A 27,734-nucleotide genomic window follows, 5' to 3' on the forward strand; every position below is an offset into this window, starting at 1 on the left:
TTTGGAGCCAACACACTCTACTCAAAGAACACAAAGCGCGGTTCCAGGTGTGCCAGGGAGGGTTGCACCTGGGGCTCCCCAGCCCCACAGGACAGCCGTCCCTGGGCTGTGCCCAGGGCCCATCCCTGGCCTTTGACCTCCGACGACACTGCATTCTGCCCCACAGGAGGTGGTGAAGTTGGGTGCACTTGAGCAGTTATTTACAGAACAGAACGAGCAAAGTGGGGGATTCCTAAACAAGCTGAGCCCTCTGCCCCCAGAGACGACTGCTGATCAGCAAAGGGTTCACCCTTCCAAGCACTGGGTCAATGGAAAAGTTTCTAAAGAGAATCCATTTCTGATAAATTAGCACACAGTGAAACAGTGCAGCTATACATAAAAAAGTCCAGTTTAAACGGAGCACAACAGGTGCCCAGACCACATGTGACACAGGAGTGCTGGGTGTCCCCGGCCAACAGAACTACTCGCGCCCTGGGCCCCAGCGCAAACTGCCGTCAGCCGTCAACGCCCGGGGCAGCGGGCTCCTCACTGGCCTCGGGCCGGCGGTGTTTGCGCATGTGCCGGTATTTGTCCACGTAGGCGCGCACCAGGTTTCCCACCTTCACAGGGTTGATCTCCCCACTCTTGCTGTGGCAGATCTGGGGGGAGGGGACACAGTTACCCAGATGTCCTCCGCGCCCCATGTTCAGAGGTCACAGCCCACATCCCATGGCTTCTGAGCCTCCCACTGAGAAGCCAGCGTGTCATGGCTCAGCCTCGGTCCCTGTCCTCACCCGGCACCGACACTGCTCCGTGCCACGCCCGCACCCAACACCCCGCCCCCGTCACCTTCTGAACGGCCTTGCGGAGAATGTCCTTGTACTCATCCTTCGTCACCTCCCTCTTCTGGTAAAAGGGCTTGATGGCCAGCTTCACCTCCTCCACTGCCCGCTCCTGCACGTGCAACTTCTTCATGTACTAGGAGCAGGGATGTGCGTGAGTGCCCGCCCGTCCAGGGCTGCATGGCCTGGGCAGACCCTGAAGGCCCTTTGGCACAAGGCACGGTGCTTCCCGCCGTCCAGCCCGTGCCTCCCCTGGGGGAAAGGGACGGGCCTCACCTCCTCATTCTTGGCCTTCTCTGCGGCTGGCCGGGCAGTGGCTGTCCTGTCTTCTGAGTTGTTGGTGGCGGCAGCATGGCCAGCAGGCTCTGAGGCTGTGGTCAGGACCGTGGGCACTGGGGCAGGGCTCTGTGTCACCCAGCAGCCCGACAGGGGAAGGCTCCCCTGCAGGATGAACTGGGGCGTGGGCTGGCTGACTGGTGCATAGGGCGGGACGCTCGAGGGCAGGACCGGGGCGGGAGGCAGGTTGGGGCTATAAACCTGAGCGAGAACGTAGTCCGCTGAGCACAGTTCTGATGCAACAGCGCCCCCAGCACGGTGCTCCCCACCCTGTCTCCCAAAGCACCAAGACCCAGGTGCAAGGCCAAGTCCCTCCAGCCCAGGCACCCACCTGAGTGGGGTCAGCGTCAGGGAAGCCAGGCTCTGGAAGCAGGTGACCGGGGGCAGGGGGCTCAGGGAGGGGCGCCTGCTGGGGGGCCGCCATAGGGCCCCCATCTTCAGTTGCCCAGGTCTCTTCATGGGGCTGCTGTGGCCTGTAAAGTTGAGTCCCTGAGGGCAACATGGGGGTGGGTGCTTGGTGGCTGCCCCAGCCAGAAGGCTACATCCTGTGTGGAAAATTCCAGAACAGCATCCCAGCAGCAAGGACCAGTGGCCGGGCCCCAGCCGCCTCCCTGAGCAGACCTGCACCTGCAGTGTGACCCAGGAGCCCAGGCCCCAGCCCACCCGACGTGCCACAGGTGCACCCTACTCACAGAGGGCTCTGTCCTCGGCTGGGGCACCGCCCGCCGCCTCCTGAAGGTTCCAGGTGACTCTCTTCACTGGGGCTTTAGCCCGCGGCCCGGGGGTCTGACAAGGGCCTCCCAATGCGCCGGGCCCTGCGATGGCCTGGGCAGAGGCCTGGGCGGAGGCCGGCTGCAGCGAACGCGTCGCCTGGGGCCCCTCTGCCCAGGGAAGGGGCTGCACAGCGTCTTCACCATGGATCACCGACACCTCCCTTCTGATGACAGCCATGGCCAGGCTGGCATCCTGCTGGCTGGCCGGTGACACACCGGGCTGGGGGGGCACGGCCCGCTCTGGGGAGGAGTCCGTGCTCTCCGGGGAGGGTGGGGAGCTCATGTCATCCAGCTGCATGAGGACGCCTTCACTTGCAAAGTCGTCAAACACATGCCCTGCCTCAACCGCGTCGCCATAGTCCAGGTCCCCCAGCGGACACGCAGCCGGCACCTCTGGGACGGGGGCCTTTGGGGGAGACTTGTTGGCCTCAGCCCCTTCTGGTGAGGCATCAGCTCCCACCAAGGCCAGCGGTCTGGCTGGGGGCTCCCTGTCCGGCCCTGGCTCCTCCTGGGGGGGGGGCACTGGAGAGGCCCCCTTCACCGGCAATTTCCTCTCCAGGGAGCGGGGCCGCAGACGCTTCTCGCGGGAACGAGGCCGCCGGTGATCCCGGGACCTGTGCTCTGCACTCGGGGACCGGTGCCGCCTCCTCTCACGGGAGCCCCGCCTGTCTCGGGGCCGCTCACGGCTCCTGTCCCTTGCACGGTGGGGCCTCCGGGCCCTCTCCAGGCTGCTGGGGGGAGAGCCCCATCCCCGAGCCCTGGACCCCGACCGCCTCCTCTTCCTCCTTCTGCTGTCATGATGCTCAAGGGAGGAGCTTCCAGGGCTGCCTGAGCGGGACCGCCGCCGACCTGGGCCCCAGGAGCCCCGGCTCGGCTCCCTGCCCTTGGCCTTCCTTCTCTTGGCTCGCTCGCGGCTGCTGGAGCGGTCACTGGAGGACCTCCGGCTCCTGGCCTTGGGCCGCTGCCTCTTGGCATGGTCCTCACCCACCGCTGGTGACACTGACCTCGAGCTCCCATTCCGGGAGCGGGAGTGGGAGCCGGAGCGGGAGCCGGAGCCAGAGCGGGTCCTCCGGTGCTCTCTGGCAGGTGCCTGCTTCCTCCTGGCTTTCTTCCGGCTGCGGGAACTAGATGTGGAGCGGGAGCGGGAGTGGGCTGGGGACCGCAGCTCCACGACCCGGTGGGTGGTTGTCGCTGGGATGTCCGGCTCCACCACAGTTACGCAGGTCACCATCCGCTCCTCGGAGACAAAGAAGCTGCTACGGGGTGGCAGGTCCTCGTCCTCCCAGGGCTCCTGCGGGGACGGCCTTTGTGCCTGGGGGGCGGGGCCTTGGCCCTCAAGAGGCCCGTCCTCGCCCAGCCCATCGGGGGGCTCCTCGCCCTGGAGCTTGAGCATGTTGGAGGTAGGCCCCCTTGGGGGCTCGGGTTCTGTCCCGGAGCTGGCCTCCACTGTGTAGGAGGTGACACAACGCACAGTCTGCAAGGGCGGGGCCTGGGGGCTATCGATGGAGATGGTACGTGTGATCTCAGAGGGCAGGAGGCTGGAGCCCAGATGCTCTGGGCTGCTGCCAGCAGAACTGGAGTCGGAACCCGTGGGGTCAAAAGGGTCATAGATCTCACTCTTGAGTTGCTTTGCCTTCCTGAGGGAGAAGAGGGGCGAAGGGCTCTCCTTCCTCTGTGCCTTACTGCCCACAGGCCGGAAGGTGTTGCAGAAGCCCGGGCTGGCGAGTCTGCCGGAATGCGCTGTGTTCCCGGGAATGTTGATCCGGAAACTCTGGAAGGTCGAGCTGCTGCCCTTCCCTCTGGAGGGTCCCAGTGGGGCGGGGGGCTGGGCGCCGCCCCTGGAGTGCATGCTGGGCTCCTGTGGGCCCCTGCCGCTGGGCTCGCCCTCTGCCCGGGCACCGAGGCCAGGTTGCCCAGGGCCCTCCCTGCCTGTCAACCGGCTGATGCATGAACTGGGGATCTCGACGCGCTCTCTGCCTGCCGGGGCTGGGACCTCATCCGCCCACGAGCTGCCACTGCCACCCCTGCTGATCTTTGGTATCCTCGGCAGCTCGGAGATGTCAGTTCTCCTGGGTGCTGATTTGGGGACCTGTCCTAGCCCGGCACTGTTAGATGGCAGGTTACCGTTTGTGATTTTCGATGCGAATCTCAGAGGAAAAGCGTGCTTGCTGTTGCCAGTAAATTGGGGGGTGTCACGTTGTTTAAAGCCAGGACCGTTCACGTCTGACACAGGCTGACCCTGCCCTGATCGAGGGGTCACTGAGGAGTCTGGTCTCACTACGGCCCCCGATGTGAGCACAGGGACACAGGAGGGGGCAGGCCTGCCCTGACAGTGCAACCCCTGGCTTCTGAGGCACCCTGAGCGTGGTGCTCCAGGCTGCAAGCCGTCCCCAGGCCCAGGGCCTTCTCCGCCTCGGGAGGGACCAACCGAGTTTCGCTGAAAAGAAACTGGCGCTAAAAGACAAGAAGGCGGACAGCAGTCAGGCCTCACCCCTCCTCAGGAAGCTCAACTGCTTGCTGAACCTTTAGCGAAAGACTTGCTTTTAAGCTACACTTGAAATCCCTCCCATGTGCTCTGTGGGCAGGACACTGTACCGAGCCCGGGGGTGGCTGCTGTGGGGCTGCCCTTCTGCCTCACTGCCACACTGCTTATGGATCAGGACGTGCCCAAGCCACCATGGACACTTCTGAAGGCGGTGCGATGGGGGGTGCTGTCCATCTTCACAGTAACCCTTGTCCGTCACTGGCCCCATCCCCCACGGCAGGCCTCCCCCCTGCCCCCCCCAAAAAAAAGCCTGCCAGGGCCCAGATCAGTGAGAGGGCTCTGGCGGCTGGCTAGTGAGAACAGGCCAGCGGCGTGACAGCCACGGGGGCTTGTGGGCTGGCCTAGACACTGTCGTCACCTAAGTTATCTGCTCGTGCACCGTTCAGAAAGTGATGGAAAACAAACGGGGCAAACTCTGAGGGCCTCGCGAGTGGGGACGCATGCGGTGGGCTGCCGCGGGGAGCCGCCTCACCTGCTTGCCTGGTGCTGAGCGACCCATCGCGGTGGATGGTGACATCGGAGCTGTCCATCAGCAGCAGGCGCTGGCCCGACAGGATGCTGCCCAACAGGTCGGGGACGGGCACCTCGTCCGGGTCCGGCTCAGTGGCAGGAATGCCTCTCCTGCAGGCAGAGCAGGCGCTGCCATCGGCTGCCCCCACAGTCCCCTCAGTCCCCCCTCCCCGAGTGAAGGGAACAGGGTGTTTGGGGCTGAAATCATCGGCACCACTGATGGGCAGGAGCTGGAAGGTGAGTCTCTACTGGTTTTGCTGGTTGGTTCTTTTTTTCCTGAGGGCTGATATTAGAAAAGACCCAGCAAAAAGCACAGCACAACAGCTTGACTCCCTGCCTGGTACCCCCTGCTGGTGGGCTCTGAGGCAGAAGTGGGCAAGCTGACAGCCCCGAGGAGCTGTGGCCTGCCACCAGCCGCACCATCGTCCCTGCGGCTATAGCATTTCCTCATTGAGAAACCGAGGGGAGGGGCCAGAGCGGTCTCTGTGTCTGGGTGGCTGAGCCCCACGCCAGGACCACTGTCCTAAAACCCACCTGGAGAGCCCCATGGAGACAGGCCTGGCCACGGGCTGGTGAGACCGCAGGGCTGACCGGGACAGAACCCTCCTCTTGGCACTCAGAGGGGAAGCAGGGCTGGCAGACGGCTCTTCACTGCTGGAGGGAGGACACAGGCCGAAGGGAACAGGTGACCCATGCCCGAGCCCAAAGGGACATCTCCTAGTCCATCAGAGATGACATAAGAACTGTGCTACGTGGCAGCACTCAGGACCAGATGGCAGGACTGCATGGGCAGCAGCCCAAGCCTTTGAGTGGGGGTGGGAGTCGGACTTTGGGTGAGGGGACGAGGACGCTCTCCACACCACCTAACTGAGAACGTCTCTCAGGCAAGGATCACCACCCTCACTTTACAAATGGGAACTCTGGGTGCTAACCACGCCCACTATGGGGGGGGGAGGGTGACTGCCCACTGCCACCCGAGCACGGAGGGAGGTGACGCCTTGCTCCCTGGCTGCAGACGGCGCCTGCACAGGACATCCCCTGCGGTCACCTGTCGAAGGGGTCCAGCTCGTAGGGGTCTCCAAACAGAGAGAGAGGGGCAACCCCGACGTCCGCACGCATCACCCCCAGGGAGGGTTCTGCGGGCTTGTGCACCGACAGGATGCAGGCCCCATGCATCGGCATCCGGAGGCCCAATGTCCTTGCAATGCGACAACGAGCTGTGACTTCATTCTGAACCACAGTAATGAAGAAAAAGAATAACTGATCAGCGAGACTGAAATCGAAAGGTTCTAGAAATGTGGTTTTGGGTAAGAAATGTTTACATCCAACACCAGCTGAGTGAGTCAGCGCCAAATCAAAGCCACTGGGCTTCGTGATGTTAATCAGAGTCTTGGGGGGGGGGGCTTCACTCACCAGAGCCAACAACGTACCCCAACAACTACTGTGCCCTGACCGCGGGCCTTTACGCACTGTTGCAATCAGGCAGGATTTTGTTTTGAGCAAAAACTCCACAAAGAAAGGGAAACAAACCACCCAACTGTCGGCTGATCTGGCAACTGTGTTTTAACAACCACTTGAGGAGCAGACGTCGCAGGTACAGACGCTCCCGGCACAGCCCACCCACGTGTGGGCAGAGGTCACGGGAATGTCCTGGCGGGGACAGCCAGGCCCCCAGCTCAGGGCGTGAAGGGGACTGGGGCCACACACTGGCCATACCTGTGGCTTTGACTCACTGCAGGAATTTTGTGTGAATGAAGCCACGTGTTCAAACCCTCCATTTAAACTAGAATACATTTGTACACAAATCTACACTACGTGAATTTACACTGCCTAGGCCATGAGTGTAAATTCACACAAACACACTCGGATGATGGCTGCAAGTCCATGGATTAAATGTTCCAAATGTCTGGTCCAGGACTCGCAGAGGCTGTTTGGACTTTAGGAAAGGGCCACACGGCAGCCGCTTGGCTACAAAGGGGTGACCCAAGGACAGGGAACAGCCTGAAGTGGACAGTGTCACACACATCCGCTCCGTCACCTTGGCCAGGACAAGACAGGCCGCTTTGCAGGACTCCTGTGCTGGTGTTTTCCTCTCAACTCACCCCAGCGACTCCCGTACCCCAGGCACAGTCAGCGAGCTTCCCTGACAAGCTGGTGGCCTGGGCCCATCTGCTCCACCCCACAGGGCCCACCCCTCAGGACACCCAGATCCAAAGGGTGCTGGAAACCTCTTGTCTCCGCCTGCCTCGAGTCTGTGCTACAGAAACGTCCATCGGGTCAGGACACCCCTAAGCAGCACAGAGAGGCTGTTTCCAGGACCCCCTGCCCCAACTGCACCGAGAAATGGCCTGGCCACATATGAAGCGTACCTTTGGCTTCTGCCCCTTTCTCTTCCTCACGCGGCCCTGGCGTCTCTTGGACCTTGTCCCGGAGCCCCTGCTTCTCACGGCCGGTCTGCGCTGGGTCTTCTTTCTGCCCAACACCTTCTTCCGTCTTCCTACAAAGAAGACGTTGGTTGGTGCCCCCCAGTGTGCACCAGCCCCGACCACCCTTGTGACCCCCAGGATGTGCATACACACTGCCAGGACCTGGCATGGGGGCAACCACGTACATGCTTGGGGTCTTCAACAGAAACATAACCCACACCTTAAAGCTTTTACTTCCCCATGGGGGGTTGGGAGAGGCAGCCGCGCAGAGAAGGCCGAGTGACTCTACAGTCCACTTTGGTTTGCAGGTCCCACTTTGAGAACCAGTACATACTTTTGCAGAATCATGAAACAAAATGAAATGAGAAGAAACAAACCTTGACAGTCCAGAGTACAATGATGACTGCCCCTGGCTCTGTACCCCCTTAGGGGTCTAACCAGAGAAGTACTCGCCCAAGAGACGTGAGAACATGTGATTTCCGGGAGCGTTTCTGGCAGCACATATCCTAGGACTGAAGCTGCAGAGCGCCCCGTGTTTGGCCCTCAGCAGTCACCCTGCGATGTTGCATGGACTGCTGGGGGGGGGGGGGCTCCAAGGAGGACAGAGGGACTGGCCTGTCATGTGTGCTACCAAAGCTCACCCACACATCTGACCCCATGCACTCGCCACGGGGCTGAAATCTCAGGGGTCCCATGGAAGGGCGCTACCGAGAACTCCGCGGCCCTGAGGCCTGGTGACTAAACACCAGCCGGGCATGGAGAGCCTCGTTTCTGACAGCCACACGGCTGGGCAGCAGCTGGCGCAGGACAGCCTCCCCTCACCATCCAGTGCTCAGTAAACCCCGGGGTACCACACACAGAAACACGCCCACCCCCTTGGGCAACTTGCAAACACCTGAACCCCCTGAGCCTCCAGGAGGCTGTGGATGGGCAGGGGCGGGCCGCTGATGGCTGACCGTGGGCGGGGTGGCCAAAGCTGACGGTGGGGGGGGGTGTCACAGGACACTTGGGACAGAAGACCCCCACAACCCAGAGGGCACAGACACACGGGGTGCTGCCAACCGCCAACACAAATCTTACTGGGCTCTGGATTCAAATAAACTATTTTTAAAATTCTATGTCACTTATGACACAATTAGAACTTTCGACACCAACTGGCTGTCTCACGGCGCTAAGGAGTGGCCACTCGTTTCCTCAGGTGTGACAATGGCACTGCTCTTCAGTTAAAAAAACACTCCGTTTTAGGGATCCCCTGAGAAATATCAGGCAAAATATCCAGGTCAAATGACGACGATGAAAAGGAGCTGCTTCCAAATAACGTGGGGGAGGCAGGGAGAGGCCAACGGGCCAGGAGCTGATGCGGGCTCCGCTGACACCAGGGGCCTGAGATTAACTCCAGAATCTGTGTGACCTGACGATGGCCTTCAGCTCTGTCCCCTGGAAAGGGCGAGAAACATGCACCCCCGACAGAGCCCTGCGAGCTCTGCTGTCACTAGGCCGCTCAACACATGCACAAGTGACAAGGTTGTCACAGCACCAGTGGTGGGGCCACAGGGCACATGGGACACGCCACAAAGACCCATGAGCCCAAGACGCCACGCGCCCCTGGCGTGGTGACAACAAACGCCAAGCACTTGAGAGCTGGCAAGGATGGGCAGTGTGCTGGGCTCAGGCTACGACTCGGACACAGCCCGTCACACGCCGACCCCAGAAATGAACACTCTTGCACAGGAAAGCTCACAACCACGTGCCACCTGCAGGTGAGTGGCTGACGAGTCATGGTGAGCTCACCCCAAGGAACAGTCCTCCACAACACAGAACAGCAAGCACAGCACAAGACACCCAACTGCAGGATCATGCCACCGCTGAGCGACCGAGCAGGGCCACTCAGGATTCAGGCTGCCTGGTGTACGGACAGGCAAAACCAACCCAGTGACAAACAGGACACCAAGACGCCATGGGGGCCCACCTGTGGGGTTAGGGGCACCTCTGGGAGCAGGACTGGGTGGGGCGGGGGGGCGCGTCTGTCAAACCACGTAGAGTGGATGCACCTCTGTGACGTGTATCTTAATAAAGTTGATTTTTAAAAGCCCAGGTTATTCCTGTGAATAACACGGGAACCTGTGCGTCCACCCTGATTTACACAATCAACGGGAGGGAAGGCATAGGCAGAGCCATAGAGCGTCAGCAACGTGATGCTGGGCACACAGAGCAGGACCCACGCTCGTGGCAAAGCCCCGCCCAGGCCGGGCCTGTGAAGAACAGGGAAGAACGGACTCACCGGGACTTAACTACCAACTAGGGCTAGAACACGTTAAAAGCACAAGATCACCCCTGATTGAATTCTGTCAACTGTCCCCGCAGGGAAGCCTGGGCCGTGCTGTCACCGGCACGGCGCCGCATCCCTCCACAAGTCCTCAGAACGCTTCAGAACTGATTGCAGGGAGAGCCCCGCCCCAGCGGGAAATTGTTGGGGGGACCTGTGTGTGGCCTGCTGCTGTCAGGGACATGCACGTGCCACAGCCAAAGACAGCTTGCCCCGCTCACTTGTTTTCCTTCTCCGTTTGGCGGGGGCTCGCGGCGTCGTGGGCCGCTGATACACGGCGGTGCTCAGGCCGGAGGCGACGGCTTCAACGGTCTCGTCAAGCAGAGAAGATATCAGGTGCCTCGGGACGTGCTACACAACACAGGAGGCGCCGGTCAGCAGGGGGGCCACAGGGCCCAGCAGAGCGAGCGCCCTTTCCCAGTGAGGACGCCAGGCAGTGCCACAGCAGAGGCAGCACCACCACTGGGCACTGGCGGGAGCCCTGAGCCCACCCCGCCGAACCAAGTGCAGAAGCTGAGGTCCCCAGCTGGCATCACCCTCTCGCTTCTAACAGACCCAACTAGTGAGTGATTCCCATGGGCAGGGACCGGGGGGCAGGCCTGGGTGGGAGGGTTGGAGCAGCTTCCCAAGAAGCAGGATAAGGGTGAGAGCCGAGGGGACTGCACAGCCAGGGCCACCACAGGCAGAGTCGAGCCCCACAGCCTGCGGGGGAACACACACGGGAAGGGGAGGCAGACTGGACAAGGTGAAGGGCAAGGGGATGCAAGGGGGACACAGGGTGGAGGCATCTGCTCTGAGGATGGGTGGTGGGAGTGGCGTTTGGGATGATAGGCAGTCTTCTCAACCCATCCCAACTCAGCTACGCCCCACAGGCAGCCGCCTGACCGCAGGAGTCAGCCCGCCCACGGCCCTGCTGCTAACTGCAGTCACTTCTAGGTCTGGGGTGCTGATGTGGAGGCAGAGGTGACAGCAGAAGCAGGGCCCTGAGGGACGGGGACCACCACCTGGATGCCCCTGGCAGTGGACATGCGGTTCCGGTTCACGGTGGCTCGGACGCGCTCACTCTGCCGTGTCCTGGCGATGGCCCGCGTCCGCCCCGTGCGAGGCCGCAGCCGGCTCGCAGTGGGTACCACGTCAGCCAGGAGCAGGGACACCTCCTCCTCAGTCACGGGTTCGGCATCTGGGGACAAAGGAGACCCTGGGCTGCTGCACAGCTGCATGCCTTACCCGTAGGACTGGCTCGGCTGAGTGGCCATGTCCCCTGCTCCCACCCAGGAGTGCCCTGGCCTGCCTGCTCTGGACCGTGCTCCGACGGAGGCAGGGGGTGCCTACCTGAGGTGGGGGCAGCAGCTTCGGAGATGGCACACTCCGGACAGAACCACTCGTCCACCGGCACCTCCTGGAGAGGGGGCTCCAGACATTCCATGTGGTACCTATGGGGGCAAAGGGCCAGTCAGGCCCGGCAGCTTGAACGCCAGAAGAGGGGTCCAGATGCGCCCAGGACAGCGACACACCTGATGACAGACAGCGGCCCCATGCCCACAAGTTGACGGCATGTACAGACGGGGCCTCTGGGTGTCAAGCAGGGTTAAATGAGGTCGTGAGTGGGGCCCTGACCCTCAGGCGAGGAGGGACACAGAGCGAGGGACATCTGCAGCTAGGAACTGACCTGCCAGTCATCCAGCCTGCACTCCACCCAGCCTGCTCAGAGGTCCCCCCAGGGGACACGTGGAGGCCAGCCTGCTTAGAGGTCTGGCACTTCACACCTGAGACCCTGGTCTTCTAAACCAGCGTCCTGCGTGGACAGATCGCTACGGCAGACTTTTGGGCATCCCGCCCTCCAAAGCAGGAGACGTACTTCATGGAAGGACCGGGCTAAGAAAGCAGCAGTACGACCTGGGTGTTCCATGGCCGACTGTCTCATGCCCACCTTCACCTGGGAGGCTGGTCTCTAACAGGGCCAGTTGTCCACTTGCTCCCCACACCTTTCCCTACTGCAAGCGGCCTGGCGAGTACCTAACACTTCACAGTCCAGTCTGAGCTGAGGGAGAAAGAAAGGCCGTGTTTGCTGAAAGTAGGGTTTCCAGGTGGGAATTCCTGCCCGTTCTAGGAATTTTTTTCACTTTCCCGAATCACAAGAAAAGTTGGTCGGGAAATCAGGAAAATGGGCTCCTTGAACCCAGTAATACGCACAATGGAAAATAAACGTACTACTCACAACGTATCTCTTAGACATTTTTCCTATTTATCGCTAGGGTTTCTGGGTGGGAATTCCTGCCTGTTCTTGGGAAAATTTTTTTTTTTGGCTTTTCTGTTCCCGAATCCCGACAAAAGTTGGTCGAGAAATCGGGAAAATGGGCTTCTTGAACCCAGGTGGTTGGTAGTATTGGCTGTCACTTTGTAGAAACAATTCATTGTGGAGAACAGAAAACAGCTTATATCTCGGGAATGGGGACGGGAAAAGTGAAGAAAATTCCTGAGAATGGGCAGGAATTCCTACCAGGAAACCCTAGCTGAAAGTAACAGGAATGCTATCCACGTCTTAGCTTCTATCCAGTCTCCAAGGAAAGGAGTGCAGGGAAGCCGCTGCTGGCAGGGGCCATGGGGGCGGAACTCTCCAGACTTCCTGCCATGGCCCCGGACAGCCCTGAGCAGGCAACACCCAACGCGGACAGCACGCTAAGGCCCAAGGCCCCGAGCCCAGATTCCATTCCGTTTAAGGTCCACGCCTGCTCACGGTGCTGAAACGGCTGAAGGCCCGGCGAGACACAGATGGACAGGAGGGGATCGCCCTCCATGAGCCCTCCTGGGACCCCATTCAAGGCCCAAGGAGGACGGATGTGGGAGCAGGGGCAGGACCCCTGCCTAGGACAGCAACAAAGACTGTGGAGCACCCCCGAACCTCACGGCGACGCCCACCTGAGAAGCTCCTCCCCATGGTCTCAGGAACAAAATCAGGAACAGAGAGGTAGCATCTCATGCCTGGACCTGGTTGAGCCCATGTCCTCACCAAGCTTCAGGGGCTCGAGCAGAGGCCCCAGTGCATGTGACAGGTGCCTGGCCCAAGCAGCCTGCACCCACCGCCCACCAGGACAGTGCTCACTGCCCCACCTGCTCAGAGACTGGCAGCTCCCAGGTGGCCAAGACCTGCCCTCCCAGTCAACGCTAGGGCCACGGCTACGTGGCCCAGCAGGTCCTGAGGTGTCTCCCTAGTGAATAAATACCTTTACGTTAGATTTCAAGTTTTTAAACACCTGAAATGATCCACACCTTAGTTCACGTACTAGTGAAAGAATGTAGCACGTTCACGCACTTACAGACAGCCTATGATTCCGTTTTACAATGAGTAATGGGATAATTTTAGACTTGTGATTTTTAAGCTGAAAGACTAACTAAGAAAATTTAGCAGACGGCAGATATTAACATGTGAGAGTGTCTACAAGTGTGAGAATCCCGGTATTTATCAGAATTAAGGTTTCAGACCCATCAGAATTTTCATGTACTTGACTTGTTTTATCTGTGAAATGATTCAGGCACATAGAAAGAAACTCAATGTCAAATTTATATGTGCACTTTACAACAGTGAAAAAAACTTCACGAAGTTGTAAAAACTCCCGCAATCACTGCTAAAAGTTACTAGAATTAAAACCAGATCTTGATGTAAAGAACGAACAGAGTTAAGAATGACAGGCTTGGTTAGAAAACTTAAGGAGAAACCTCAGCTCTGCGAGTGAAAGCTCCAACAGCCACACGCAGGCTCACCAACCGCCCGAGGACACAGAAGGCACATGACTTGGGTACTCGGCAGCCATGAAGGCACAGTCAGTACCAGGCCAGAGACAAGGGCCACAGCAGGATGAGGCCGTCCCCACCCTCCCGCGCTCAGCCAACTGTTCCACGCCCTCCCTTCCCGTCGAGCCAAGCTTGGTCCTGGGTGCTGGACTGCCTTCCAGGCTCAGGGTCCCCGCAAGGCCACGCTGCTCCAGCTGTCTGCTCACATGCAGTCAGCACTCACTAGGCTCAGCGGTGGAAGGGCACACACTGCACTCTCAGGTATGGGACCTCAGGCCCCACTCCTGTCCCCAGATGCAGAGCACCCAGTGCGTAGGGCCAGGCAGCAGCAGACACTGCCACTAGGAGACCCGGAAGGCCACCCTCACCAGGTCGAGTGAACTGTCAGCTAACATGGCTGCAAGCTGAGAGTTGAGAGAAAGGAGGGGGCACAAGACGTCCTGTGAATGTGTGAGCCCAAAGCATGGGGGCCAAGCCAAAGCCTGGGACAGTCTGCATGGAACAGACACGAGTGCCCAGGGCCTGTCCCCCTCCTGGTCACCAGGGCTTCTGCCTCTTGCTTCACGGCCCAGCTCTCAAAACTGCTACTGGTTGCCCAAGAGAAAGTTCCAGATCTGTGGCCTCCCGGGATCCCTTCACTCCACTCAGGGTGTGTGCCCCGCGGGACTGAGAACAGTTTCCTCAGTTCTTTCACCACCACTTTACAGCAGAAAAGTTTTTCAGATGTACAAAAAAGAACCCCTGGAAGCTTACTAAGGAAAGGGCCTGACTAGAACCAGGCAGATGACACGGTGACAGGCTCCTGGAAGCCAGGGCCTGCTGGACACGGGCCAGTGGCAGTACGGCCAGGAAGCACGAGAGAGACAAGCAGACGTGTGCAGCAGCCACAGGAGCCCCTCCTCCTGACCCTGGCCTGGCAGAAAGGCGGGGTCCAGCATGCACTGCACCCTGGGCCCCAGGCCTGCTGGCCAGGCCCCGCCCTGATTTCTCAGGTTTTCCTTGCCTTTTTTCTGTCTTCGTGTATTACGTGCATCTCTGTGAGCAGCTCAGAGTATTTTGGGGAAAACGTGAGCGTATAAATGCAACAGTAAAAAGAACTGGGGGGCCAGCTGGCTACCGACTGTGTCACGAAACATGGCGCTGAGGGCGGGCAGTGCAGCCGCAGACGCAGGGACGTCCCGAGAAGGGGACAGCAATGCCGCGTGACTTCCCTCTCACGGGCCAGGGCTCAGCAGGCCACAAACTGACTTTCTACACATCAGGACTTGGCAGAGAGACCACCTCCCTCCGCTTCTCCAGCTCCAGGAAGGAGTGCCAGGTGTGGGTGGGCAGGCCAGCTGGTGGGCCCCACACTTACCCAGCGTCACAGCCGTCACAAAGGAGCAAGCGGTCCTCCCGGTCACTGCGGCCACACACCTCGCAGAAGGTGGGGTCTTCCTCCTCCTCCTCTCCGGCTCTGGCATTCTCCACCGGAATCTGGAGGCAGACAAGCACTGCTACTCCCGCATGTGGCAGGTGGACCCCCACCAAGTCCAGACACATGTGGGTCTGCAGTCAGCCCAGAGCAGACGGGTTGGCTTCTGCAGACTTATCCACGCTCAATGGACCCAGGGTTCCGAACTAACAAGCATACAGCGACTTGATGTTTCCTGACCATTTCAGGGTAGTTAACTAGGAAGAAAAAACTGATTCGACAGAAAACAGTGGCACCGTGGCAAGGCCCCAGAGCAGAGTGAGCGCCAGAGACAGCCTGGTGCTGAGGCTGCAGGGAGCCCGCCCCACACACTCCGTAGGGCACGCACCGCCTAACAGATGCAACTACCGTGAGAACAGGAAAGCAACACTCAAACAGCAGGTCTCAATCTTTCGAGAATGGTCACAATCAAGCACACATGGAAACACAGCTACCAGACACGACAGTCACAGCTATGCACTGAGAACGCCCATGTTACAGGTATTCTCAGGGGCATGAACAACCAGACTTCCATTAGTCAAGCCTGACACGTGCAAGGCCTAAGGACATGCCCTCTCCAGAGAGGATGCCGCCTCGCTTCCTGCCCACCTCCACTCCCAGCCCACCCCGAGTAACAGCCTCCACTGCTCACTTCCTCCAGCTGTGTCAGCAGCCCCCCAGGGGACCCGCCCGAGACAGCCCTGCCAATGTCCTTGAGCCAGGAAGGACTCAGGGCCCTCCCGCATGCTGTCCCTCTCCAGCTGGACTCTTGCCCCTGCATCTCACACAGGAAGAGCTCAGGGTGCACATACTGAATCGGCAGTTACTCCAGGAAATAAAGGTCGCCTATGTGGAAACTGCCAACACGCCCAGAGGTCTCAGCTGCCCGAGGCCCAGGCCCCAGGGAAGGAGACCAGAGTGCCCGTCCAGGCACGTGCAGGCACCTGGACAGCAGAGCCAAAGCTGCCACCCCCAGCAGAAGGAGAGCACTGTGCACCCCGCCCGGAGAGCCAGTGTGCGGCTACGAGGCTCAGTGCCTCTTCCACGCTCACAAGATCTAGGCCCGTCCCTGGGAGCCTCTGGTGCTGGCCAATGACAGCAGGTGAGTCACACAGGAGGAAAAGCACCAGCAGGCCCTGGAGAGCAAAGGAAAGCGCCCTCTGGTTCTGCCCTCCCAGAGAACGACTGCGGCCAGGGCCCTTCAGCTTGGTCCCAAGAGCACTGCCTCCTCTTCCGAGTCTGGGCTACACTGTGACCTGGCCTCCACCAGGGCCACCATGGCTCTGGAGGGGGAGAAGCTCTGGGATGGGAATGGAGAAGAAGTCCGGGCATCCTGCGATGCCCCGCCTGCCTTCCCCCAGGACCTACACAGGCCAGCATGGCTGAGAATGGCACTTTGGGGAATTTCTAAAAAGCATCTGGCCAGTACTCACTCATGTCAGGGAGGCAAACACCCTGTGAAAGTGTGTTTTCCCACGAGACAAGGACCAACGCGACGGGCACAGGACAGGGTGGGCTTCTGTGCTGCAGCATCTACACTCACCTTCCTCAAGACTTTACCGCCAAAGTGGGCTCGGATGCAAATGTACTTAAATATAGTGCGGTCGACGGGACAGGAGTTGGCGTTCTGGAAGAAACAAGAACCAAATCAGAACCACTCGCACTAGTCACACGGTCCTCAACATAAACACAGCACCAAGAACTCAGAAGCTCCTGTCACACTGGAAACCAAGCATCTACCACCTACGTGCCAGGCCCTCTGCTGAGTTGCTGGGGACACAGCAATGAGGCAGAAATCCCTGCCTCATGGAAAAGGAAGGAGGAAAGGCTGGCTGCACGCACGCACTGGCATGGCAACACATGCTGCGGAAACTAAATGGTTGGACGAGAGGGAGTGTGGGGCACAGAGGGCTGACTGGCCACCCACACCCTCCCCTGGGGCCTCTGCTCAAATCCGTGGCCAATGCTTCTGTGAGACTGTTGGACATTTCTTAGTAAATTCTGAGGATTTCCTTACGTAGTGTGGACGCTCATCAGATGTTGCTGCACATATTTCCTTGCCTCTGTTAACAGCGTTTGGACACACGTAAGTTCCTAGTTTTACATCGTCTTCGTTAGGTATGTTGCATACACCAAATGCACTTACCTCTGTAACTTTGATGAGTCCTCACAAACTTATGCCCCATGTAGCCACCACCCAAGCCTCCCCCCAAGTCCACTCCCCTGAGTTTCGGTGTCTCTCGCTCAGCACAGGGCTCTGGCCGCACATGTGCTCGCTGCCCCCACCCCGGGCAGGCCTCTGTTCCCGTGCTGCTTCCGGTCTGGGAGCTGCTGTGCACGTGCTCGGGTGTCAGCGGGCGCACCGGGTCCTCCTCGCTGGCTCAGGGCACCGGTGCGCTCACAGTGGCTGCAAGTGTCACATCCCTATCTGCCTGAGGAATACCCCGCTTCCCCACATGCGGACGGACGGTGTGCTCAATCTTCCATCTGAAACCCCCAGGGGCTACGCAGTGCTGTCACCTTGTGGTGACACAGTGCAGGTCCTGGGTGCTCTGTGAGCGGCTGTGAGCCAAGAGGCTCCTTCCCTGGTCCCCGACCCGGGAATCTGGGAGCCATGTGCATGTGCATGGCGTGAGCTGGCCCCTTATCCGTCTCACACACGTTTACAGAAGAACCCCCTCTCGGAGACATGAGGTGTCGCCCGCCGTCCGCTGCGTACACCGTCTCCTCCAGGCCTGGTTTCCATTCTTGCAACAATTCCAGCATAATCACTAGAGTTTAGAAATCTTAAAATCCAGGAGGTGATCTCTACGTTTCAAAATCAGCTTGGCAATTCTTGGTATTTTCTTTCTCTCCTGAAGGAATCCCACGACCATCAAGGGCCCCGGACACTCGGCCAGGATTCTGCTGAGCCTGCATCACCACTGCCCCCCGCTCTAGAATGAGATTTCCAGAAAGCGGGCCTCCTTCACTTGGTCTCAGCTGCTTTAGAAAAGTTATTTAAATGTCCAACACATCATCTTTTCATGACTTAGCTCCAAGTGCACTGTAATTTTCAATCTTTGTCTACCTTGGATCCAGCAATCATGCCGAACGAAGTATTCCAACAGTTCACTTGCAGAATATCTACCGGGGTCACCAAAAAAATGTACACAAGTGGACACTTTGGTCAACGTTGTTCTGGCAGTAATTCGCCGTCATCAGCAGTGTCTGGATGCTGATGGGAACCACTTTGAGCACCTCTTGTCATCGCCGAAGTCAAACGTGACTTGTATTTATCTTTTGTGATTGGTACATATTGAGTATTACAATTTTAATAGCTTTTTCCTTTCTTAAAGCGTGTCTACCTTGTTTTGGTGCTCTCTGTATACTGATGGAGACAGTCAGCCAACACCCTGTCAGTTGCTCGTTAAAGGAAAGCCTCGCTTGTCCCCCAAATCTGATCTGGGCGGCAGCTGCACCAGCACAGAACAGGAACTAAGGAGCAGAGGCAGACACACGCCTCCAATGACACCGCAGGCAGCCAGCAGCCACGTGGCCATGTGGACGGCATGAGTGACGTCTCGGTCCTGGGTCACACACACTGACTGCACAGGGATGCTTCTGAGCTCTCTGGGAAAAAGAGACCAGCAGGCCTAGGTTTTAGCAGCTGTCACTTCCGGTCTCATTGGGTCACACCACAGTATGGAGATCTGCCACCTTCAGTGTCCTCGGTGCAGTTACAGGTGGGGCGAGAGGATGAGGCAGAGAAAGAAAGGTGGAGGTGATGCTTCTTGGAGATGGCGACGAGCACTGGGGCACGTGTCACTTGTCTTTGTACTAATTCTGTGAAATTTTTCACAATAAAACGTTTAAAAAGTAGGCAGGGATCCTGCTCCTAAAGTTCGCCATGAAATCCACTGCAGGTTTCTGGTACGCTGCCATCATGTGTTCCAGGGATGGCCCTCTTTCTCTGTCACCACGACCCAGCCCTCAGTGGACTCTCGCTTGCTGCACCTCGGCAATGGCCGCACGTGCACTCGTCCCACGGTCACCCAGGGCCCCACCTCCTCGTGCAGTGCACACCACCCACAGCCCGAGAGCCAAGAAGGCAGATGCAGTGAGGCCCCAGCGAGGACTGCGCCCCAGTCCCCCGTGCTGCATAGCAGAGGCCAGACCACAGGGCTGTCCTGAAGGAAGAAGAACCCCAAGAGAAGCCGCCTCACCTTGGACCACTCCACGATGCAGTCCAGGCAGAAGTAGTGGGCACAGCTCTGTGGTGTCCCCACGGCCTGGTCCCTGAAAGCATTCAGACAAATGGGGCAGCTCTCGGCATCGTCATCAGAGTTAAGTGCTCCGCTGGCCTCCAGGCTCCCCTGAGGACCTGCCACTATTTCCAAGTCGTCGTCATCGTCTTCAGAATCTTCAGGACCTTGAGAAAGGGGAAACACTGTACCTGCGTGAAGTGAGGACAGGGAGCGAGCGGCCGCAGCTACCCTCAGGAAAGCAGGTCCCCAAACCCCACACTTGAGGGACCCCTTTCCCACAGCTCTGCCAGGTGTGACCGGCACTGGCACCTCACCTCAAGCTGCTTCCACGCTCAGGGGACACCAGCGCAAGCCCACCCTGGGGCAGAATCCGAAGCCCGGAGGCCGGGCCGCCTGAGGCCAGCCCACAGCGCTGACAACTGGCTGACCGCTGAAGTCCCTTCTCAAAACACAGTGGGAACAAACCGCCTGCCTTCAAGTGACACTGCCCGAGAGGTCCCTGATTTTTATTGCTTCTGGGATATAGACAGCACAGGCTCCTAACTAGGCAATCTGGCACAGAGTGCTGGCCAACCTCTGAGTCGGAGAGGCTGAGGCTGGGGCAGGAGACACTTTCATGGCAGCCAACATTTGCGCTTCCGGGGCTGCCAGATGGCTCACTTGGTTAGAGCGTGAGCTCTGAACAATAGGGTTGCCAGTTCGATTCTCACATGGGCCAGTGAGCTGCGCCCTCCGCAACTAGATTGAAGACAATGAGCGGCCGCTGAGCTTCCAGACGGGCGAATGGGTGGCTCAGCTGGTTAGAGTGCGAGCTCTCAACAGGTTGCTGGTTCAATTCCCACATGGGAAGGTAGACTGTGCCCCCGCAACTAAAGATTGAAAATGGTGACTGGACTTGGAGCTCAGCTGCGCCCTCCACAACTAGACTGAAGAACAACAACTTGAATCTGATGGGCCCTGGAGAAACACACTGTTCCCCAATATAATTTATTTAAAAAAAACAAAAAACATTCGCGCTTGCTTGTCTCTCGCTCCCAAGGTCCATTAAAATAAAGACACATGTGCACGTGGATGGACGTGCAAGTGACAGTGTGGCAGCAGGGTCCTTACTGGCCCCCAAGCCTGCCCGTCCAGTCCCTCTGAGCGTGGGCAGCACCAGTGCCCACGGTCCTGCTGTGACGTGGCTGAGAGGATGGGCTCAGCCCATCGTGCCAGCTCTCCAGAGATGTTCACAGGCCCTGCTGCTGTATAGGCAGGGGAGGGGTGGCCACTCAGAGCTCAGGGTGCTCCCCGCCCGGCGACGGCCAGAAGCAGGACTGTCTGAATCCTGAGCCTCAGGTGGGAACCATGGCCCCACAACTCCTTGACGTCGGCGGGCGACACCGAGCAGAGGGACAGCCACCCGCATGTGAACACTGAGCCACGAGACACCCTGTCCCGAGTAGTTATGTTCGTGGTGATTTGTCACACAGGAGGAAACGAATAAACTGGTGTTCACAGAATGCTGGAAGCTAGCTGGCGGCACGCAGAGCAGAGCAGAGCAGAGTGACGCTGACTCTGCTCTACCCTCCGGCTGTGCTGAGGGCCAAGGGGGCAGGAGCAGGTGAGGCTGGAGGACCGGACTCCTCCTACAGGGCCCCGGGAGGCTCCAGAACTGAAGGGAAGGCAGAGCTGGCCATCTGAGGGCCACCAGGACCTAGGCTCATCTCGGACCACAGAGCAAGGCCTGTGACGCCTGAGGGCAGGGACCACCAGACCGAAGGCAGCAGACACAGCAGGTGTGCAAGGCCAAGCCATCGACCTCTCCCGACCTTTTCTCAGGGGCTGCTGGAGACTGGTCCCCACTAGACCAGGGTGCTAGTCTGGCATGGAGGCCAGCCTGCAACCTCAGTGCAGATGAGGGCAGGGTCTCCAAGAAGGGCACGCTCACATGACGACCACACTGACAGAGATGGGAGCGGACTGGGGCCTGGCAAGAAGATGGCAAGGCTGAGCATGGAGGGCTGCATCCCGAGCAAACCAGGCGTGTGTCCAACTCCCTGCAGGACACTGCCCACAGCATGGAGAGCTGGGAGGAGCAGGTAAGAGTCCTAAGGTCTCATCTTCCTGGTAAGACCTGAACAGATAAGACCTGAAGTTGGAAACTCAGCAAAAGCAGTACAAGCAGGCGATGTTCAGGAATAAACGCTCGGGCGGGAAAAGCGGTGAGCTGGGAGAAAGGGCTTCGGGGAAGCGCCTGGCCTGCAGGGCTTAGCTCACGCCCTTGGAGAACTCCTTCCTCGGCACTGAACCACGCCTCCACCAGGTAGATGGGGCTACTTTTCCTGTGTTTCAAAGACTCGGGCCGGTGGGGCGAAGGGGGGTTCAATCAGTTTACACCCTCAGCTACGACTGTTGCCTGCATGCCCTCCCTTCATGTGGGGCCCCTCGCGTCCGCAGGCCACATGCCCAGGAATCCTTCCCTCCTGGGCATTCGGCTCTGTGCCAACTGCCCCTTCACAGCCCTCACCCCCAGCCCCACGCCCACCACTGTCCATCCAGTCCCAGCTGAGATGTGCCTTTCTCTAGAAGCTTCTCCTCGCCACCCCAAGTGCAACAAACTCTTCCCCAATCTGTGATGGCCAGTCCACCCTTCCTGCTGTCTATTATCCAGCGCCCCAACTGCTTCTTTAGGCCACTGTCTTTGCTGCTAGGTAACGGGCTCAGGGACAGTGAAAACGCGGATGAGCTGGCTCCTGCCCTCCATCCAGCCCCTAACCCAGATTCTCTGGACCCAACAGGCCCTGACACCTTCACCTTCAGCCTGGTCGACGCCCAGTACCTGCACCAGAGTGCTAAGTACTGGGGCCCGCTGCAGAGGGAGCCAGCACCTCAACTCAATCTCAGGAATGAAAAGAGCCACACGTGTGACCCACTCTCAGGACACTCTCACGTCCCTTTCAGAATTCAAAATCTAACTTTGAAGAGTATATCACTAACACAAAGTCACAAACTCACACTGATCGGCGCTGTGTCAATCCTGTTCCTTCATGGGACATTACTTTCTGGAACATTCTAATGCAGATAACCACAGCAGCTTAGAAGACTGTGATGGACAGATCATGGGATGCTTTAGGACTTGATGACTATGTCAGCAGGAAAGCAGTGGTGAGCCAAACCACCAAGGGCCGAGTGTGCCCTCCCTCTGAGGAAGGTGATCACAGCTGCCTGGAACAGGGCGGACCATCCCTGGGACCTTGCAGGCCACGCATCAGCCAGGGTGGCTGGAGTGGACAGCAGAGGGGACACCGCAAACGCACCCAAAGCTGATAAGCATGGCCCTCAGGTGGCACAGCTCTCCCTTTACAGCAACGTTCCCGTAACGTAAGTTCAAGGCACAAACGTTAACCAATGAAACCGTGCCAGGAACTTCTTAACAAAGTCACTTCATGCACTTGCCAACTGTCTCGAGGGTTCCAGTCAACAGAGTAGGAGGAGGAGCCCCAGGACGGCCCACTGACTCCTGGCTGGTGGCAAACCTGCCCTGTGCTGGGGGTGCGGGGCGCTCCTTCTGTCAGGTCCAGCCTAGTCGTGCTGTCCTGCGTTCTCAGACATTTTACGCTCCCACCCTCACCAGAGAAGAGACCCATCAAATTGTGTCACCAAACCGAAAGGAAGGATTACAACAAAAGTGAGCCATCGCCCCAACGGAAGGTGAGGACTCGCTGCAGGGACCGGCAGACAAGGCCCGCTGCGCAAAGCAGCGTGTCCCCCCACTGCTCACACCCCTCGTTGGCCAGTGTGGGTAAGTCAACAACTTCACTGAGAACGTTTAGAACACTGTCCCATCACAGCAACAGGAGACACAAGGAAGCTGCTCAAACGCTGGCGCTCTCACCAGAGCCACCTTCCAGGCTGCCCTCCTCGTCTTCTCCATCGGAGCCGTCGCTGAGCTCACTGCCCGTGTCAACCTGAGAGGCCCCACTGTCGCCGTCACTGCTTTCTTCTAGAAGCAAAAATACAGGCCCCAGGGCAGAGTCACAACCAAAGCAGCAGAGTGAGGGCTGACACACAGGTGTCACCAGGACACATGCCAAGGGGGCTGCCAGGAGCTGCCCAGCGGGATGGTGAGGGGGCTGCGGAGACATGGGAGGAAAAGCAGCACCCTTTCACTCTATTCGTATCTGTATGGCTTGCAACAAAAATAAGACAAAAGAGGGACGATCGGTTGGCTCAGTGGGTAGAGTGCGGTGCTCATAACATGAATGTTGCTGGTTCAAGTCCCACATGGGCCAGTGAGCTGCGCCCTCCACAACTAGACTGAAGACAACAACTTAATCTGAAGCTGATGGGTCCTGGAAAAACACACTGTTCCCCCAATATTCTCCAATAAAAATTAAAAAAAAAAAAAGAAAAGAAAAGAATGTACCACTTCTGCAACTTAAAAGCAAAGAGTAATTCTAAAAAAATTTAAAGACAGATGGATAACAGCTAGACAATAGCCAAAACTGAAGTCAGCTTTTGCTGCAGCCAACAAACCTGGCGAGAACAGGAGGAGACCCTGCTTCCCCTGGGAGGCGGGAGGCAGGCCGCGGGCATACGCACGCACGAGGCACGCGCACGCAGCGCGGACGGGAGAGGCGGCCGGTACTCACCAGCATCACTGGCCAGGGCAGCAGCGCGGAGCCTCCGGTGTCCACCCAGCCGTGGGCTTTGGTCCACAAGCTCGTCCAGGCTGTCGTCATCCATTGCTGGACATCAGAGTTAGCTCTGAAAGAAACCAGTCAATAAGGCCCCACTGTGCCGGGCTGCAGAGCTCCCCTGGGAAAGGGTAGTCACTCTGTACATATCACATCCCTGATGACATGTGTCAATATGCAGGACAAGGAGGCTGAGCTGAGAGATAATACACACAAAGCTTCCCTACCGCAAAGCTGTGCACACAGAGAAAGACACGGGTTCTCACCTACAAGGGAGGGCACTCAGTCAGACTCAACTTGTCATCTAATTTAGCCTCAGACTGGTGGTGTTGGAATGAAACGGCTCACATGGAGCTGAGGCAAAGCAGGGCTTGGGGGGGTGGGGGGGTTCCAGAAAGTCCTAGGTGACAAGCAGGGCCCTCTCAGCCAGGGCTGGCATGCCCGGCCTCCTCTGGCCTCGCCCCAAGAACACCTCCGGGTCATCACGGGTCAACACTGCCCAGGAGCAGAGGTCGGGCTCCGCCTCTCAGTGGCCATGTCCTCTCCCTCCTGGGCTCCTGATCTCCACGTGGGGACCCCTGTCCTGCCTACTCTGCAAGGCCACAGCCAGGGTGATGCAGATCGAGACAAATGACCTCCCAAATGTAGTGAGACACAATCCTGCTACTACTCCCCAGGGCCTCCAACCAGGGTCCCCAAATAAGAGCCCTTCCTCATCAGTGTCACTCACCCATTTCCCAGGTGACCCTTAGAGGAACCCCTCACAGGGAGGCATTCAGTAACTCAACGGGACAAAGTGGACACAGTCTTCCCTCTAAGTCCAGTCTCCATGGTCAGAGGGAAGGGGCCCAGAACCGACCAAGGCAGAGGGACAAAGCAAGGACCAGCGGAAGGTGGGCTGGGCCAGCAGCGCGCCCAGGAGCCAGGCCAGGCTCTCATTCCCGGGTCCCACATGCAGGCAGCTGGGGGAGGCAGGCTGTCACCAGCACAGACGGTCCCAGAGAACCCCCTGAAGGGGCCAGGGCCGGATTCAGAGCCAGAAGCCTCACTTCCCATACAAAGCCTGACTCTGGGACAACAGTGAGGGAGGCGAACTGGACAAAACTGTCAACTGCCACATGTTGCTTCTACCCGGACACAGTCAACTTAGAGGGTGTTTTGTGGAACCCCTAAAGTTAAGCAAACCAGCCCCAGTCCCCCTTGACGAAGACTCTGCACCCCCAGTGCTTGGTGACTCAGTGACGCAGCAGGACCCTGCCTGTCCTACGTCCACGGTCTGGCCACGACTCCTGCTAGAGACACAGCTGACAGACGTGACAGGGTCGCAGCCATCAGGAGCACGGCACCTCTCCCGTGGGCGCCATGGCTGCAGTGCTCAGGTAAGAGCCTGTCAGTCTCTAGCCACAGCTATGACCGTTCCCACACCTGGACTACAGGTAAGCTTGGGAAGCCTGCTCAGTACCTACCCTGCTCTGGAGACACAGCCTCGGACGGAGGTCAAGCTGCACCATGAGCCTACCAGTGAACGCTTCGGACAGCAGGAAATGCAGCCCCAAGGCACTTCGGGGCCAGCGGGGCACGCGGCGTGCTCTAGGACAGACCTCACCGTGATGAGACCGTCACGTGCACAAGGTCCAAGGTATGACAAATGACCCCTGGCTTCTCCCATGACGCAGTGAGACGTAGGCCCACCTGTACGGGGCAGTGGCAGGGCCTGCCTCTGAGGACACTGAGGCCATGATGAGGTTTGGCACAGGGGGCTTGCCAGCCATGCCAGCTCTGGAATGAGGCTGGCCTCGATGAGTCCCTGCCCCTGTGGGGCCCAGTGCTCCTTCCCCAGGAGCTTCCCCGGGAGCTGGTACAGTCCAAGGCCTCCTTACAGCCCTCTGCCAGGGTGGCGGGACACTTCCAATTGTGAGGCCGAAATCTCTTCCTGTATCGTCCCACGACAGTAAGTGCTGGCAGCACCCAGCTTGAACACACCTGCCCAGACGGACTCACATTCACACCTCTGCTTGTATGTCCAGACCACGGGCCAGGAAGCCATTTCTGCAGGGCAGCCCACAGCCCCTCTCAGCTGCTGGCCATTTTGGGGGGCACTCAGCCTCTGATTTGCGGGGGCTGGGAAGGGGAAATTAAACCAGAGAGAGTATCTCCCTCTCTCTCCAAACTCAGGGACCCAAAGCACCCACAATTCCAACCATTGTTAAGGAACCGAAAGAGCCTCTGCGGTGGTACCTGGCAACTGTGCCAGAACAGAACCTGCGTGCCCATCGCCAGGCTCCGGCGAGCCTACCAGGCCAACTTGTCACTCTTTATTCACCATCTGCTACAGAGGCCACAAGACGTCAAAACTGTAAACTGCAATGGAAGTCGAAAAGCTAGAGCCCACAGAGCCCTTTGTCCGGCTGACCTGCCACCAAGAGTCCACACTGGAGGGCTGCTGAGACGCGTAAAGCCAGACTCGCCCTGTCGGGGCTTTGCCAGCGGCCTGGTGCAGAGAACGTGCCAAAAGGTGCCAACTGTTATTCTGACTCATTCTTCCCACAGGAGAAAAAAGAAAAACGAATGGTCCAGGGACAGGGGAGATGTGCTAAGTCCCAAGCCAAACCTCACCTCAGCTCAGTGCAGGCGGCCACTGGCCCAAATGCGGCTCACCAGGCAGATCACTATGCTGCCGTCGTAGAAACAAGAAGAGTCCACCAACTCCAAAGCTGCTGTGTCACATGGGCTAGCTACTTAACCTCTCTGGGCTCAAGTCTATCCATCAGTAAAACAGGAAGAACAATACCTACTCCCGAAAGGCTGTTGTGAAGACTACATGAATTAAGGACTAGGAATCCATCCCATCAACACGGGCCGTGGAACGCAGACGAAGCCGACGACCAGGAGCTGGAAACGAGTTAGCAAAGGGTCACACCGCTCGGAGAGGGGAGGGCGACAGCGCAAGGGGCGGGGTGTCACAGAAAGGGCGAGTGGGCTCCCAGCCGCCGGGACAGGAAGGTGGCCACCCCGGAACCCAACTGGAGGCCGAGGGACCTCCCAGCCTTGACGCGAGGCCCTCCGCGCCGGCCGCGGGGTCCCTGCCGCTGCCCGCCAGCCCGACTGCCCGCCCGGGGCCAGCGCAGCGCAGGCCCCACAGCGCGGGGCAGGCCGCAGACAAAGCGCGCGGCGCCCGGAGGCGGCCCTCGCGGGCGGAGCGCGACGGGAACCCCAGGGCCAGCGCGACCGCTACACGTACCCAGAAATTTCACGGCCCGCCAGCCGCTCCCCGGTGCCCGCCGACGCCGCCGGAGCGGGAGCCAAGTCTAGGCCCGGCCGCCGCTACCGCCGCCGCGCGCTCCCCGACCCGGAAGTGCACGGAGCCGGCTTCCGGGAACCTCCCGCCCCGCCCGTTGGCGGGAACCACTGGAACCTGGGAAAGAAATAAAGGCCTGAAGTGGAGGAAGACGCCGCTTCTCGCGGTCGGGGCCTCGAGGCATTGAAAACACTGTTTAATTCTGGATAAAGGTCCAAGAGACCAGTGTCCTTGGAGAACTTGTGGTGTGTAAGCCCGCGCCAGTGGGCTGTCTCTGGACCTCCTTCCCCACACTGGAGCTGGTACAGTCCGACCCTCCGCCGGCCGCCCAGGGCCAATGGGAGCGGTTTTCCGGCACACCTGGGGCCCCGCCCTCAGCCCAGGCCCCGCCCCCGAGAGCGAGTCCCTGCCCCCGAGGGCGGGCCTCACGCGCCAGTCGCTCTGGGACCCGCCGAGGATGGTCTGGCGGCGCTCCGGAGACAAGCAGCTTTGCGCGGTCCGTTCACTCGTGGACCGAGCACTGATGAG

At 59.0% G+C, this 27,734-nt stretch overlaps 1 protein-coding gene across 11 annotated transcripts; it reads right to left on the reverse strand.

Moving 5' to 3' along the window:
- PHRF1 (PHD and ring finger domains 1) lies at positions 1 to 27,287 on the reverse strand. Of its 11 annotated transcripts, none has more exons than XM_074337007.2 (19): positions 27,150 to 27,287; positions 26,704 to 26,800; positions 23,864 to 23,978; positions 23,107 to 23,214; positions 19,188 to 19,393; positions 16,526 to 16,609; positions 14,887 to 15,005; positions 11,070 to 11,170; positions 10,742 to 10,917; positions 9,959 to 10,088; positions 7,355 to 7,482; positions 6,034 to 6,215; positions 5,520 to 5,636; positions 4,948 to 5,096; positions 1,850 to 4,384; positions 1,489 to 1,646; positions 1,098 to 1,358; positions 829 to 957; positions 1 to 638 (listed from the first exon to the last, which is right to left on the reverse strand). In XM_074337007.2, exons 3-19 carry the CDS (start codon positions 23,955 to 23,957, stop codon positions 495 to 497), a joined length of 4,821 nt encoding a protein of 1,606 aa, XP_074193108.2. In that variant the 5' UTR covers positions 23,958 to 23,978; positions 26,704 to 26,800; positions 27,150 to 27,287; the 3' UTR covers positions 1 to 494. The 11 variants fall into 11 exon arrangements, with proteins under 11 accessions (XP_074193108.2, XP_074193106.2, XP_074193105.2 ...); XM_074337005.2 differs by having other exon boundaries at positions 5,520 to 5,639; XM_074337004.2 differs by having other exon boundaries at positions 19,188 to 19,411.
- Positions 27,288 to 27,734: the final 447 nt, after the last annotated feature.

The sequence above is a fragment of the Rhinolophus sinicus genome, chromosome 14 (assembly GCF_057876585.1).
Source record: "Rhinolophus sinicus isolate RSI-liver-muscle chromosome 14, RSI-T2T, whole genome shotgun sequence".
NCBI classification, from domain to species: Eukaryota; Metazoa; Chordata; class Mammalia; order Chiroptera; family Rhinolophidae; genus Rhinolophus; species Rhinolophus sinicus.

Bases quoted from the DNA above. Each gene is read 5' to 3' on its own strand.
- PHRF1 (XM_074336999.2), bottom strand. From the start codon at position 23,957: ATGGATGACGACAGCCTGGACGAGCTTGTGGACCAAAGCCCACGGCTG. The intron at 23,215-23,863 runs GTGAGTACCGGC...TTTTGCTTCTAG, and splicing joins TGCCCTGGCCAGTGATGCTG to AAGAAAGCAGTGACGGCGAC. The intron at 639-828 runs GTGACGGGGGCG...CCCTCCCCCCAG, and splicing joins TCCGCAAGGCCGTTCAGAAG to ATCTGCCACAGCAAGAGTGG.